At 45.2% G+C, this 16,131-nt stretch overlaps 1 protein-coding gene across 3 annotated transcripts in view; it reads left to right on the top strand.

Annotated features, from left to right (window-relative positions):
• The first annotated feature begins 1,773 nt into the window (after positions 1-1,773).
• Positions 1,774-16,131, top strand: part of IPO9 (importin 9) — a 178,625-nt gene continuing 164,267 nt past the window's right edge. The window contains exons 1-2 of one of the 3 annotated variants that reach the window (XM_030561057.1): positions 1,868-1,942; positions 2,398-2,507. Coding sequence is in view for 1 of the 3 variants with exons in the window: in XM_030561056.1 (XP_030416916.1) it covers positions 1,810-1,942 (133 nt within the window). In the remaining 2 variants the exon portion in view is untranslated. Of the gene's footprint in view, positions 1,943-2,397; positions 2,508-7,475; positions 7,480-16,131 lie in introns of those variants that run through there. The other 2 variants (XM_030561056.1, XM_030561058.1) reach the window with 2 other exon arrangements.

The raw sequence follows: 16,131 nt of genomic DNA, 5'->3' as shown, positions 1-16,131 counted from the left end.
TCCTGTTTACCTGGCCACTGCATCCGAGTTGAGATTTCTGTCCAGAGCGGTCACAGTGGTGTACTGTGGGATACCGCCCAGAGGCCAATACAGTCGATTTGCGGCCACACTAACTCTAATCCGATATGGTAATACCGATTTTAGCGCTACTCCTCTCATCGGGGAGAAGTACAGAAACCGATTTAAAGAGCCCTTTATATCGATATAAAGGGCCTCGTAGTGTGGACGGGTACAGTGTCAAATTGGTTTAACGCTGCTAAAATCGGTTTAAACGCGTAGTGTAGACCAAGCCTGAGTCTTTGATCACCAAGATCTATACAGTCTGCTGAGTCTCAAACAACATTTTTCCTTCACTTGCTTGTAGGAATCATCAGTTGGAATCCATGCAGACTTTTCCTCTGTTGAAATCACTGCTAGCCAGTCAGATAACAGATTAACCAATCAATCAGTTACGTGTATAGATTTAAAGAAAACCCTATTACAAGAAAATATAAAACTGAGAATAGCAAAATAGAAATGACTCCTTCCACATTACTACATTTAAAGAAAAGTTGGTGACTAGTTGAGATCATTTAACTAGAACATTTTGGCTAAAATGAAAACAACATTCAAAGCATACAATTAAAATAGAAGTTATTTTCCCCCTTCCAATTTCCCCTTGGTATAATTAGCATTGTCCATACTTCCCTGGGTTAACAATATCACCAACCTGTTGCAAAATGCTTCCTGCTCCTGGGCTCAGTTTTTCAGACTCACACAGGGCAGGTGGCCTTCTGCAAAGCAGCTGCCCTGACTGCTCAACTTCATGGAGTCTGACTCCAGCAACAGGGAACCTATTGGAGCAGACCCAAAACTACCACACCCAGTTCCATAAGCTTCTGGATGTTGAGTGCTTAATCTGCCCAGCAACAATGACCCAGACACAGCTCTCTCCTACCTCCCCCAATGAGTTTCTTAAAGGATTATCTCTTTATTAGGCACATGGGTTATAGTAGCACTGTGGTTAGTTAAGGTTGCCCAACACTGCACATTGTAAGATCCTTTTTCAATTTTTTAATAACTTTGCTAATTTTAACAGATTGGGCTGAAATGTTCTTTGCCAGCCAGGTGTATACATCAAGATAAGAATTTCTGAAGGATCCGGTTCATCTGCTTCTGAGAATGAGGTTAGGGAAAAATACATAGTTTTGCCCATCGTTAAAAAAAAAATCTTACCACCATTTTAGTGAGAAGGTCTAGTGCCTCTATGATTTGGAGTAGGGGGTTTAATGTTCCACTGCTGTCAGCTAACTATCCATGAAACCCTCTTGGAAAAGTAGCAAATTCACACAGAGGGTAACAGTCTACTACTGCTACCAATTCTTCCCTTAGTGTCAGTGGCAGAAGTTTGTAGGATGGATCAAAAGAGCAGATCTGACAACCTAGGTGGGTGGTCAAGGTGGTACAATTTCTATTTGTTCAATTGTTTTTTAAAATATTAAAATATGACATGTAAGAAAAATAAGGTTTTAAGAAAGTGAGGGTTGCACAGCTGAGGTGATGCCCCTGCTCAGGCTCCTGCGGGCAGCGCGCACAGGGCACATCATGCACAGGCGCACAGACCGCACACGGGGCCGAGTGCCGATTGCACCCGCCCCAGGACTCCTTGCTCCGGCCCCGCTGCCTCACACACGCAGTTCCCCGCCGGCCTGCGGGGGCGCTGTTTGCGGCTCCCATCTTCCCTCGGAGGCGCCGCATTTGTGCCGTCGTTGAGTGACGCGTGTGCGTTTGGCGCGCGCGGCGGCCCGTACTGTGGAGCCTGCTGGCAGGATGGCGGGCGCGGGGCTGGTGGCGCAGGGCCTGAAGGAGGCGCTGGTGGAGACGCTGACCGGCATCCTGTGCCCGGTGCAGGGCGTGCGAGCGGCCGCAGAGGAGCAGGTGAAGGTGCTGGAGGTGACCGAGGGTGAGTCCGGGCCTTTGCCTTACAGCACAGACCGCCCGGCACGGCTGCAGGCGGCTACCGGCCCCCAGCTCCGGGCTGCCTCCGCCCCTATTCGCCGCCCTGCTAACCAGGGCCGCAGCCAGGCCCCGCCAGCAGCGCCTCGCACGTCCAGAGCCCGGAGCGCTGTCCCTCCGGCAGCCCCCCTCTTCCCCAGGCGGCTCCGAGTCGAGGATGCGCCCATCACCTAGGCAGACATGACCGGCGGGTGGGGGCCCCAACGCCGAGCCCTGGGACTCTGTGTCGGGAGCCCAGGCTCCCTGCTCCCTCTTCATGGAGCGCTTTCCCTTGGCCCTCCCTGGAGCCTCTGTCTTTTGTATAAAGTCCTGGCTAGTCTGTGTCAGAAACACTGGCAGCTCCTCTGCATCCTCATCTGCCAGGAGGGAAAAGGAGTTTCCGATCTCTCTTCCCCTGTGCAGAGCCTCCTGGCTGCTGAGAAGTGGGGCGCTCTGCTGTTTTTCCCTTTCTCTGAGTTGCTCCGAGGAGATCACTTCAGGCTGTGTTTTTTTTCCCCAAATCTCATCTACAGGTGCATATTTCTTTCTTTTATGTAACTCTGTATGGCTTGGGACACAAAAATAACAAAGAGTTAAACTGGGCTGGAAGTATTAATTTAAGAGGGGATAGTAAAAGAGCTAAATGTGTGGAGTTTGACTGAAGAGACACGTTAAGTGTTTAAATAGTTAAGTGGTGTAATTAGCACTCTTGGTCTTGCATTGTCTGATGGGGTGTAAACTAGGAGTAATGAAATTAAGAAAAAGAAAGTATAGCTCTTATGGTTTTCCTTGTATTTTTCTTACTAGACTGGATTTTCCACTTGCGACTTTCATGTAATGTTTAAAAATAAAACAATATAAAATGTATCAGAGGGGTAGCCCTGTTAGTCTGTATGCCCCCCCCGCCCCTGCCCCCAGTGGCAATTTAGGGCTGTTCTGTAATTTTCACTCCATGCATCTGAAGAAGTGGGTTTTTACCCAAAAAAGCTTATGCTCAAATTAATCTGTTAGCCTTTAATATAAAAAGTGTTTGTTGGACCAAGGTCTTAGGCTTCAGTGCAGAACTAATCTATAAATCTTATTGCTGTGAATAATCAAACAAGGGCATACTACTTGATTCCATACCAAGTGGTTAAGTTGGTTTGCACAATAACCCATTTCTCTGTAAACATTCAATGAACTTATAATATGGACAAAAGCATGCAAAACCTGCAGCTTGTTGCAACTGGCAGCAACTGGACACATTAAAATCTTGACCCTGTCGAAGGAGGAGAGGCAGTGCTTTGGTGGTGGCTCAGAAATTGGACCATACTGCAGTGGTCAGGACTCAATGTTGCTGTGCATTGTATATTGTTTACTGTACTTGTGTTACATTGCATATGGAGATAACCTATAAGTAATGTAGTACACCCTCTCCACCCCACAGTGTGCAAGACAACCCGGACCCAACCTTCTCGGGCCCAATATAATGGGAAGTCTGGGACATTAATTGCAGTAGATGTGGCATGCCCGTACGAGAGAAGTTGCAGGGCACTATACTACACAAGGAGCAGTGGGACAAATGGAATATCGACACCTTCCACCTTGATGCCTGGCCCTATCAGGAAATGTCGCCATATGTCCTACGCTTTTCCAGGATACCTGGGCAGGAGGATCCCAAAAGGAAAAAAAAGGGGGTGGAGTGTTAGGATATAGATATTCAGGCCTGTCTGCAAATGCCTATACTTATACCATTTAGGTATATTCTTATCACTTAGCTAGTTATGGAGGTATAGAAGAAAGAATCAAAGATCACTGTCTGTGTAATGGCCTTCTCTTACTGTGACAGGCTAAGACCTTCAGCTAAGATGTAGTTAGGCAGCCATAAGCTGGGAAGTGTATGGTCACATCCTCACATTCTAAACTAGTCACATTGAAATAAGGTGCTATTGGGAATACTATCCTGCCCTGATATTTCTATCACCTCCAGAGAAAGGGAAGAAGAGCCTAGAAGATAGCATCCTATCTGGCAAGAACTCACTTATCAATAGACACAGCTGGAAAACCCTTATGTCTGTATAGATGTAATTGTAAAATCCTCACTTCTGTATTGTTTTGTATGTTTATTTGCATGGTTTCTGTCTGGTTCTGTAATTGTTTCTGTCTGCTGTATAATTAATTTTGTTGGTTGTAAACCAATGAAGGTGGTGGAATATAATTGGTTAAATAACCATGTCACTATATGTTAGGATTGGTTAGTTAAATTTCAGTAAAATGACTGGTTAAGGTATAGCTGAGCAGAATTCAAGTTTTACTATATAGTCTGCAGTCAATCAGGAAGTGAGGGGATGGAAATTGGGATCATGTTTTACTAAAGGGGAAAATAGGAACAGAAACAGGGACACAGACAAGGCTCTGTGGTGTCAGAGCTGGGAAGGGGGACACTAAGGAAGAAAACTGGAATCATGCTTGCTGAAAGTTCACCCTAATAAACATCAAATTGTTTGCGCCTTTGGACTTCGGGTATTGTTGCTCTCTGTTCATGCGAGAAGGACCAGGGAAGTAGGAGGGTGAAGGAATAAGCCCCCTAACAGTATTGGAATTAAATACTTATATAGGTGCAATCGATGTCAAGTATAAACATAACTTTTTCCAAAGCATTACTCTATTGACATACATCAGCTTTTCCATAGTTGATTTTGAAACCAGAGAGCTTGCTTGGAAAATTGCCAATTGACTTTGAAGGCAAAGAAGAACATTTGACTTTACTGTTGTTTCTCTTTCATTATCATAAATATCTTGTTGCTATTCCTTGATATTCTCTGTATAACTGAATCTCCTTTAAACTTCATGCACTGGCAGTATTGGGGGTGATGGTGTAGGATTGTAGTTAACCAGATTTATTAATTGTTCCTGTTGTGGATACCTTTTGTGGTCAGTCCTACTTCTATTGATTTCACTGGCAATCATTGATTTTAGTGGGCACAGGGTAACATAGTATGTGTTTCTGTGAGCGTGTTGTCCTTTATTGACTGTCTGAAGGAATATAAAGGTTCTTCTCTACCTATCCGTTTACAGAGCACTTCCCTTAGCTCCAGTGGTAGAGGCCAGTGTACCTAATGCTATGGGAACTCTCTTTTGACTCTACAGGTGTTTATGGAGAACTTGTGTATTTCTAATGGACCTTATGGAATCCATCTTTACACCCCTTATCTATGTGCTTTCCTCACCATCTCGCATTCAAAACTATGTTACTGGTGGCTATTGCCTCAGCCAAGAGAGTTAGTGAGACTAAGGGTATGGCTACACTCGAAACTTCAAAGTGCTGCCGCGGGAGCACTTTGAAGTGGTGAGTGTAGTCGCAGCGCCAGCGCTGGGAGAGAGCTCTCCCAGTGCTGCATGTACTCCGGCTCCTCATGGGGTTTAGCTTGCAACGCTGGGAGCCGCGCTCCCAGCGCTGCGGCACTGTTTACACTGGCGCTTTACAGCGCTGTATCTTGCAGCGCTCAGGGGGATGTTTTTTTCACACCCCTGAGCGAGAAAGTTGCAGCGCTGTAAAGCACCAGTGTAGCCAAGGCCTTAAGCACTAATGACAGACATCCTCCCTCTCTCTCTTCCCCCGCCTTATTGTCTTCCGCAAGGATAAGGTGGTACTGAATTCCTCACCAAGGTAGTGTCCTATTTTACTTTAAACAAAACTATCAACCTCCCTGTTTTTCCCAATTCACACTCAAACTCAAGTGGAGCACATAGCAGATGACAATTTATCAACTAGCAACATATATGCTCCTTCCTTCAAGCATCAGGGCACTCAGTTAGAGCCCAGGCAACCTTTTCAGCATACCTGACAACTATTCCTGTATCAGGACAGCCACTTCAAGCTTAGCCCATACCTTTACCAAGCTTTGTGGCCTAGATTTGGTGTCTAGATCAGATGCTGAATGTGAGACCTGTTCTTCAATCCTTATTTAGCTAGGTAGGATTTCTCAGACCTTTGTATTAATCTGGGATTTGCAAACTAGTCATAAGAGGGAACCGCACAGCCAAAGACTCAAAGAAGAAAGAATGGTAACTGTAGTTCTTCAAGATATTTTGTCTGTATGGATCCCAATGTGCTCCCTCCATTGCCACTTCCTCAGAGTTCAGATATGCTGGGATTCTGAATTAGACCTGTTCTGCACTTAAAAATTAGATCAATCTAGCTTTGTTGCTAGGACTGTGAAAAATTTCACACTATGTGCAATGTAGTTAGATGGATCTAACCCCCAGCATAGATGTAGCTAGGGCGACGGAATAATTATTTATTTGACCTAGCTACAACCTCCTGGAGAGGTGAATTAACTTCACTGATGGAAAAACCCTTTCTGTCGATGTAGGAAGAGTCTACGCTACAGCGGTACAGCTGCATTGCCATAGCTATGCTGGAGATGGTCTCTGCTAGAGAAGTGCTTAGAGCAGAATCTCTGTGGAAGTGACCACGGGCTCTGGCGCACATACTACACCTCTTCCAGAAAATATCTCTCACCTTGAATAAGAGGGTAAAAATGCGTTCACCATATTCCGTTTACTTATTCTAATGCCAATGTCATGTATAATAATTCAGGAAATGACCTTGTGAATCAAGATTGGCATGATAGTTCTGCATTTTTATGATTTAGAGAACTGTGGTATCTGCACAGATTTTTATGTTATGTATGTATGGTGGTTTCTGGTGGCATTGGAGTCCCTGAGTTATTGGCCATTGTGATCTATAGGGTGTTCAGATGTGCAAAAGATGATTACTTTTATAGGAGATTTCCTTGCTTTTGCCTTGGTGGGTTTTGTACTTCAGCAAACTTAACTGTAATCAATTTTGGATTTTTTTTGGAACAGGAGGATATATTAGAAGACCCTGTCAGTGCTGCTTTATTTGTGACACTTTATATTGCTTTTAAATTTACATCAGATCACTTGTTGCAGGAGCTGACCTGCATAATCGTCTGTAAATGTAGTGTATAACTGATACTCATAAATCTTTCAAGAATTGAACTTTGGATTATATATCCCAGGTTAGAGTATTGTGTTCGAGAGTCTTGTAAATGTTCTTTCAATATCCTATTTTCCTGAGGTTGTAATGTTCATCTGAACTTTACGGTTTGGTGCTTTAGAACTCTGCTAGCATTCCCAAGCTATAACTTGGGGCCTATCTATACCAAGCAAAGAATCTGTTGCAGATACAGAGATTGCATGGCATTGTTTTGTTGCATAATTTGTGCTTCAGTAGTTTAGTGTGTTCATGGCCCCACAGTTTTCTGACAGAACTGCTTTGGTACATGTGCATACAGAATAGACTTTATGTTACTATGGATGTATCTACACTAGAAAGCTAAGTCAACCTGTGTAAGGTCGACTTACAGCCACTGCAGTATTACTGTGGAGGTGCATGTCTACGCTTCCCTCCTTGGGTTGGTGGTGCGCATCCTCACCAGGACTGGGAGGGCAGGGAGCTGCCCATGGCTTCTCACCTCCCTATTCCCAGTTGGGAAGGTGGAGGGAAGCCTCAGCCTCCTATGGCTTCTCAGCCCCCACCCACTCCCCACCAGGTAACCATGTCAATTTCATGGCTCAGGGGCCAGTAGGGTGCAGCTGCCTGAGCTTCTTGCCCCAGCCCTGCTCTTAGAGCAGGGTTCATTCTTGTCCCAGCTCCCTGCTGGGAGTGGGGTCTAGCTCTCCAGGGAAGCAGATGGGCTCTAGCTGCCTGGCTTTCTTGTCAATTTCATGGCTCCTGTGTCTACCCATACACTGTATCACCTTAACTACACCAACATAACTTCACCTCCAGGAGAGGCTCAGGACATATGATGTTGGTGTAGTAGAGCACTTACATTGGCAGGAGGAAGGCTGTAGTGTAGACATAATTAAGTTGATGTAAGCTGCCTTATGGTGTGGTGGTGTGTAGTGTAGACCAGCCCTATGAATATATCCTTGAATTCAGGAAAAATTTATTCCATAGTGTCTAGTACTATTACTGGAAACAGGGATTTTAGATAGCTTGCAAATTTAAGGAAATGAATTTTGAAATGCAGTAGGATGAACAGCACTCAAACCTCTTTCATGTTTGTGTCTCTCTCTCTTTCTTAACAGTGGGAGAAGCCATTAATAGTCGGAACCAGTTTACCCAGGTCTGAGCTAATGGACTTGTTCTCTGCTGTTCAAATGGCTGCCTGCAAACGGTTCTTTTAATTTAAAGCCATAGTTTCTTGTAATAATTGTTTGTTTAGGGTAGCTAAGTCTTTGGTGCCCCTGTGGGAATAGTGCATCCACCTACTGGGCAGCAAATGTATTATATGCCCCTTAAATATTTGTGTGGAATTGTGTTTTCCACTGAGGACTGCTTGAGCACAGACAGATTATTCAAAACATTTCTAGTGCACCAAATCTCCTTTTGTGTCAAGGACATGCACGTGGTCCTCTGCTCAGTCTGGGATTGTCTTGCTTTACTGGAGAAGCTGTGCGATATAGCCATGAGTTGAATTTCTGAGCTCATCCAAGTAAATGCGTCCCATGGAGAGGTTATCTTCCCTTTCTCTGGTGGGTTTGCTGGCAAGTCCCACACAGTAGTTGCTCCAGTGGATCCTATGGTAGTTTGTACACCTTGCAGCAGGGGTTCTCAACCTTATTCTTTCTGAGCCCCCTCACCCCCCACCTGCTATAAAAACTCCACGTCCCACCTGTGCCACAACAACAGTTTTTTTTTCTGCATATAAAAGACAGGGCCAGCATTGGGGGTAGCAAGCAAGGCAGTTGCCTGGGGCCCCATGCCACAGGAGGCCCTGTGAAGCTAAGTTGCTCAGGCTTCGGCCCTGGGTGGCAGAGTTTGGAACCCCAGGCTTCAGCCCTATGTGGTGCAGGGTCAGCTTTTTGCCCTGGGCCACAGCAAGTCTAATGCTGGCCCTGCTTGGTGGACCTCCTGAAACTTGCTTGGGGTCCCCAAGTGGGCCCTGGACCCCTTGTTGAGAACCACTGCCCTACAGGGAACTAACTTTTAATAAAGTTTCATCCTGCAAGGGATGACAGCTTAAATATTCTAGTGAGTGTTATGCAGAATATTGGTAATGGGTTTCTTCTTACCCTGCAATATGAACACTATCACACCCCCAATGGCTCCTCTGGTTTTCAATATATTTAACTCTGTGAGTTTCCACATAGTCCTAGTTTAAATTTCACTTTAATTGTTGCTTTAATTCTTTCAGGGTGAGAAGAAAGCCTTTATGTAACCAATTTTTTTTCTATATACATTACTTCTAAACAATTTCACAAGCATAAAGTGTTTGTCAATGATTAATTTTTTATCTGTTGGAATTATTGCAAATCAGTAAAGCATAGCTAGTATCACTTAATGGGCAGAACTTTTTATGTAACTAAGAACCCAAGCTTTTTGCATCCCTCATCTGCCCACTATTTGTGGGGTGGAGACAGAAAACTAAATTCTCTGCAAGAATATTACCCATGAGAGCTTTTAATTTTGATCCACTTTACTATTTGCTCAAAGCAAAATCTCTGTTTAATATAATAACTTAAGTTCAAACGGTGATATTATAGGGGGGCACCAGCTCCACTTTAGTTACGGTTGTGAAGCCCTTTCTGTTAAAAGGGTGACTCTAAGTCATTAGGAGTAATGGTCTCAAGTTGCAGTGGAGGAGGTTTAGGATGGATATTAGGAAACACTTTTTCACTAGAAGGATGGTGAAGCGCTGGAATGGGTTACCTAGGGAGGTGATGGAATCTCCTTCCTTAGAGATTTTTGAGGTCAGGCTTGACAAAGCCCTGGCTGGGATGATTTAGTTGGGGATTGATCCTGCTTTGAGCAGTAAATTGGACTAGGTGACCTTGTGAGGTCTCTTCCAACCCTAATATTCAGTGATTCTATGAAAGGTAATTGAAGCAGATATTATGAAGTCATTGAGAGGTGAACTATCTCCGCGGCAGCGCTTTAACATGGCTTGTGTGGTCACGGCAGAGCTCTAAAAAGCCCACCTCCATGAGGGGCATAACTCCCAGCGCTGGTGCAGTGTCTACACTGGCACTTTACAGCGCTGAAACTTGCTGCACTCGGGATGTTTTTTCACACCCCTGAGTGAGAAAGTTGCATTTTTGTCAATTGCCAGTGTAAACAGGCTTTCCAATTCAATTGTAAATTGCCAGTGTAAACAAGTTCTCCAATTCATTAATATTTGGAGGATTTTCTTGCCATGCTATATTAGGAGGAGAACATCACCAGACAGACATTTAAATTGTTTTATTTAACTAAATAACATTATATATTCTGCATTTTTTTCTTCAACAGCAAACATATAATATTTTAACAGAACGAGCATATGAATTTTTGAATTTAAACATTCAAGTTTTTTAAAACCAGGTTTCTTGTTGTTAAAATTGTTTTTAACTAAAATTAGTTAAATGAAATATTAAAAAAAACCCAACGAATTAAACGACTATATCAGCCAGGTCAACATGAGAAACCCAAAATATTGGCTTCTGCATTTAACTCAGTGATCTTCACCTTCTTTTTTGTGTGTTAATAATCTGGTAAAGAAAAACAAGCTTTCCTGCTTTTTCGGGTCCCAAACAATTTCTCAATTTGGAATGAATTAGTCCAAAGGAAGAAAATATTCTTTCTACACCGTCAGAAGAAGCTACTGCTGTTAAAAGTGAGAGTATCACTTCAACGGTTTCTGAATTCACATGCTTAAGTGACTTCCAGCCGTTCACTGGTGTGACTTTCTTTAAAACATCATCAGCAAACATATATTTCTTGAAGGTTCATCCTTAGCTCTGAAGTTTATTACAGTTGGCATTATGGAGGGATGCTGGATGTCCATGTCATCTTCAGCTGTTAAGATTTGACCCTGGTACCGAGTATTGAGAATATTTGCAGGAAAATGAGCTGGAGATAGTGCTTGTCCCATTCGTTTTTTTAATGCTTGTAAGATCTCACTCAGTTCCTTCCAAATTTCTATTGCATCAGCAATAACAGCAATTCCCCTGCATTTTGTTCAAGGCTACAGAAATAGGCTTCAGGGTACTCAGTATGTGTTCAACATTTCTCTTAAGCCCAATGTTGAGAACTTTGGCTGTGACATCTATTTTTTCATGATTTTTGTTCACAAACTGTCATCAGGTTAGGCCTGTTCTTGATATAGTGCTCAAAACAGTCCACTAGTGAGTTCCATCGCACGCTTTGTGGGAGAGTTAGCTTGGTTCCTCCCACTTTTTTCAGAGCAGCTGCTGAAAAGTGGTTGTTACGGAAGTATTTTGCAATTTCAACAACATTAGCCTTTATTTCAGGACACTGAAGTCTTTGGCTAGGAGGTGCATCAAATGAGCGCTGCAACCGTATATTATTAGCTTGGGACTCTCTTCTAAATTTCTTCTCATCTTGGATACATTTGCAGCATTGTCTGTGACCAAGCTGCGTACTAGACATTTGAATTTTTTTTCACAGCTTTTTATAGCTTTTACTGCTATGTGTGCATTTCCTGATGTATCATTTGTTTCTGGAAGGAAGACATTCCCTTCTTCTGTTATCACGCAAGCACATACAACAGGATAATTGTGGACATTGCTCCATCCATCAAGACACAGGTTAACAATTTTATCCTCTCAATCTTTTGCACACTGCTCAGTTTCTCTTTCATACACTTTATCCAGCAATTTGCCTGTGATATCTGCTCTGTTGAGTTGATTGTATCCTGGTCTTGATGACTGAATCATGTTAATGAAGTATGGGTTTTCAATCATAGGGAAAGGAGAGTTTGTTGCATAAACAGTCCGGGCGATTTTTTCATCAATTACCTCTTTTTGTAATCTGCTGGTTCTTATCACAAACTTATCTGGGCTTTTTTCTGGATGATGATTTTTTTTTTCTTTTTGCTACAGGTGATAGATATACTGTGGCTCTGTCACATACATGATGTGACTGAAACACCATCTTTGGCAGATAATTCTGAAATTACAGAAAATGCTGGTGATCTTGAAGGTGGATAGTCTTCAGAATCCTTAATGTTGATTATGGATTCACCTAAACAAAATAAGTCAATGCAGTTATTTAATTATTATTACCATACTGCTCATTTAGTATTACTCATTACATTCACTGACACTCAGTACTACTTTAAAGGTGAAATTGTAAAGGGAAGATCTGCCTATTTCAGCTATTTATTTTTTATCACAACTGCATCTAAAATGATACTACCATAGAGTAACAACTATATTTTTTTGTGCAAACATGAGAATTCAAGAATAGTACAGAAGGAGGACAGGCAGTCCTTAAGAAAGAAGTATGAAATAAAAAAGTTTACCAACCCGAAGATCCTGCATGTTCAGATATGTTCCTTTCATCATCTTCAACGCAGCTTCCTCCTGAGAAGGAACACTTCTTATGCCGTTTCATTTGGGCCTTGCATTTCTTTGTTGCACTATTGGCATTTTGCACGAATGCCTGTCTTACCCACAGGTAGAGGAACTTCATTAAAATATTCCCAAACTGGGTCTCTTTTACGGCCTGCTGCCTTTATAGGTTTTCCCTTCTAGTGAGAGGATGGTATGGTAGATCTCAAATCAATGAAGGCTACACTCAGAAAGACCTCAAGACATCTGGAAAATGCTGCTCAAACAGTTTAACTTTTGCTTCTACTGCCTGTCCCTCCCTTCTCACGTTTATCTCCCGACTTCTTCTCCTTGTCCAGATCTATTCTGCCCCCAGCAATCTTCTATTCATTAAACATTTTGAAACTTTAAGAGAGAAGTAAGGGATGGACTCTGTACACAAATTTGCAGAGAAACAATAGGATTGAGGTCTGTTATTTATCACCTTTATTTATTCATTTAAAAATGTTTTTGCTGCTAACAAGCATGTTATCTCTGGAGACACAAATCCACAGTTTGAGAACTGCAAAACTGAGCATCTCTGGTGGTATCTTCTAGACTGAGCACTGAGTCCCATTGGGTAGATAGAAAGATTAACCTAAATAATCTATACAGAAGCCTGTGGAACCCCATAAGATTGGGTCTCTAATCCATGAATTATTGGAACTCATTTACAGAACTTTTTTCTTAAACATTACATGAATATATGGTCTCATGCTATAGAATTAGAATGTATAATCCCTGTTCTATGGTGAGATATCTTAATTAAAACTATATTCAGAGAGGTTTTTTTCCTCAAAAAGCATTTTATCAAAAAATCCAATTTTTTGTTTTAAAAAATGAACAAACCACCATTGATTTTTATCCATCCAGATTATTCTTTGTCTGGCTTACCTGGCCAAAGTTTGGGAGAAGAGCTGATGCCCGCACTCAGCAAGCTGGATTCCATTCACTCTTTGGGTTACTGCAGTCATGAAGGAGGTGGAATCTCAGGCTTCGCACATTTGGCTTCTTTACTTCCACTCTCTTACATGGAGCTATAGCACTGGCTGGGTGTTTGGTATGGGGTTGAAGCTGTTTCGAAGCAAATGGCTCAGGTTCAGTGCGGGGACTAAGGTGAGACCACTGCCGTGCATTTGTCCATCAGGTACTGCAGCAGAAAAATTATAATAGCAACTTTAAAGCTGAATAGTCCTTGCCTCCTTTTCCCTAGTCATTATGTGATAAGCAATAGCACAGAAATATGTACCCTCTGAGAAGCCTGTTCTGCACTGCATTCCCAGTGAATGTAGAAAGCAGACTGATAAAACTCTATCCAACAAATTTGCATGGAAGGCACTTGATGGACAGCAGTATAAAATGGAGAGGTAGATCTGTCTGTGACACTCCATACCCCATATTCACCATAGTAATATGATTTATGATATGATTATGACGTGATTACGATTAAGGCTAAAAATTTGTCATGGACATGGTTAGTAAAATCACGGTGAGGTCATGGGCAATTAACAAAAATTCACAGAAGCCATGACCTGTCCCTGACTTACTAAAAATGTGCATGACAAAAATGGAGAGGGAGGAGGGTCCAGCGCCCTGCCCTGCCCTGCCCCATGGCTGGGAGGGATCCCCACCCATGGCAGCTGGGGAGCTGCAGGAGACTCCCACTGCCCTGGGACTGGAGAGCTCTGGGGGATTCCTCCCCAGATGAGGGAACTGTGCGGGGTGGGAGCAGATCTCCTGTGGGGCCTGGGGAGCTCCAGGGGATTCCCCCACTGGCAGTGGTTGAGGAGCTGCCTGGGATCCCCCCGCTGCCCGCAGAGACTGGGGAACTTTGGGAGATTCCCCCCGCATTGGCGGCGGGTAGGGAACTGGGGGAAAACCTGCACCGGTAGCAGTTGGGGAGTTCTGCCACTCCCAGCTGCTGCGGGCTGAAGTCATGAAGTCATGAAGATCTGTGGAAGTCAGATTCTGTGACTTCCACGACCTTTGTGACCAAGTCGTAGCCGGATGGTGGCCCAGGAACTAGGAGAAGCATGCAAGCGGTGGTTGCAGCCCGAAAACCAAACGCCGGAGGAGCTTACGTAGCAGATCATTTTGGAACAATTTATCCATGTACTCTCGCCGTGAGGAAAGGCCTGGGTCCTCCGCCATCGGCCTACGACGCTAGCTGCTGCCATCATCCTGATGGAGAACTTCCTGGATGCTGAGACACCAGTGGGTCCGACCCTTTGAGTAGCCACCCCCGGGGTGGGGCGCCCCAACCTTGAGAGGTGGAGGGCTCCCACCAGGGCTGATTTTCGAGTTTCCTACCGGGGTCCTGAGCCCCGACCCGTGGAGGCCATGGGGCGATAAGCTCCAGCCCCTTCTCCAGTGGTGCGGGGGGCTACCCGGAGTCCTCCCCGGAGAGCTGCAGGGACACGTCCCTGGCCGGGATGAGCAGACCTTGGGCCCTGTTTTTCCTGCGGGGAGTATGGCCATCTCCGGCGGGACTGCCCAGCGATGGAGTGCAACTTTGGCCAGGTCTGCTCTGGGGAAGCCCGCGCCTGACGTCCCCAAGCGGCCAAGATCACAGTGCCCGTGGTCGTGGAGGGTTACCCAGCGGTGGCCCTCATTGATTCAGGCTGCGGCCAGACACTGGTCCACCAAAACTTAGGCCCCCAGGCCGACACCCGTCTGGGGATGATCCGGCTGCAGTGTATCCATGGGGACGTCCGGCCATACCCCCGTACCCGGGCCCAGCTAACAGTGGAGGGGGTCACCCGACCGATGGTGGTGGGTCTAGCCCCAAGCCTTGCATACCCCGTGATCCTGGGGCAGGACTGGCCAGAGTTCGCAGAAGTCCTCCGCTGCAACACCGGGAAACACCCTAGGGTTATGCCAGCCTTGGGAGGAGATCCTCCTGAGACTGGGGCAGAGGAAGAGGAAGCATCCGACCCCAACGAACTGACGAGAGAATTGGAGGACTCTCCCTCGGAAGCGGTTGAGGAGCCCCCGCTTCGGACTGACTTTTGCCACGATCAAAGGTCTGATCCCACGCTCCAGCGGGCGTATGAGTAATTGGCCGCGGTCGATGGCACCGTCATTGATCCTCACCGGGCGGCCCAGTGGCCACACTTGGAACTACGACAGGAACGCCTTTATCAGGTCGAGAGGGTCCCCCGTACGGGGGAGTCTCAGACTCAACTCCTCGTGCCCCAGTGCCATCAGCAGGCCATCATGAAACTAGCCCACGACGTCCTGGCAGGTGGACAGCTAGGTCACGAGAAGACTTTGTCCTGAATTTTGACGCGCTTCTTCTGGCCGGGCGTACACCAGGAGGTGAGTACTACTGTAAGTCCTGCCCAGACTGCCAGTTGGCTGCTCCGGCCTAGACCTCCAAGGCGCCCCTGATCCCCATGCCCTTATAATCGAAACCCCCTTCGAGCGAGTGGCCGTGGACCTGATGGGCCCGCTCCCCAAAAGCGTTGCAGGGTTCCAATATATACTGGTCATGGCGGATTATGCTACCCAGTTCTCCGAGGCCATACCCCTCCAAAACATCACGGCTCGCAGCATTGCAGGCGAGCTCGTGAAGATCTTTGCCCACATAGGCTTGCCCTGGGAGATCCTTATGGACCAGGGCACCAACTTTACTCCCTGTTTGAACTACTGTATGGTCGACGCCCACGGTACCTCTTGGACCTAATGCGGGAGACATGGGAGCAAGCCCCATCACCCGCCCAGGGCCTCTTAAAATACATATTCCAGCTCCAGGCGCGCCTTGCGCAGGCT

The sequence above is a fragment of the Gopherus evgoodei genome, chromosome 4, assembly GCF_007399415.2.
Source record: "Gopherus evgoodei ecotype Sinaloan lineage chromosome 4, rGopEvg1_v1.p, whole genome shotgun sequence".
NCBI classification, from domain to species: domain Eukaryota; kingdom Metazoa; phylum Chordata; order Testudines; family Testudinidae; genus Gopherus; species Gopherus evgoodei.
Note: the sequence above shows the minus strand (reverse complement) of the source record. Positions and strands in the feature narration are given on the sequence as shown.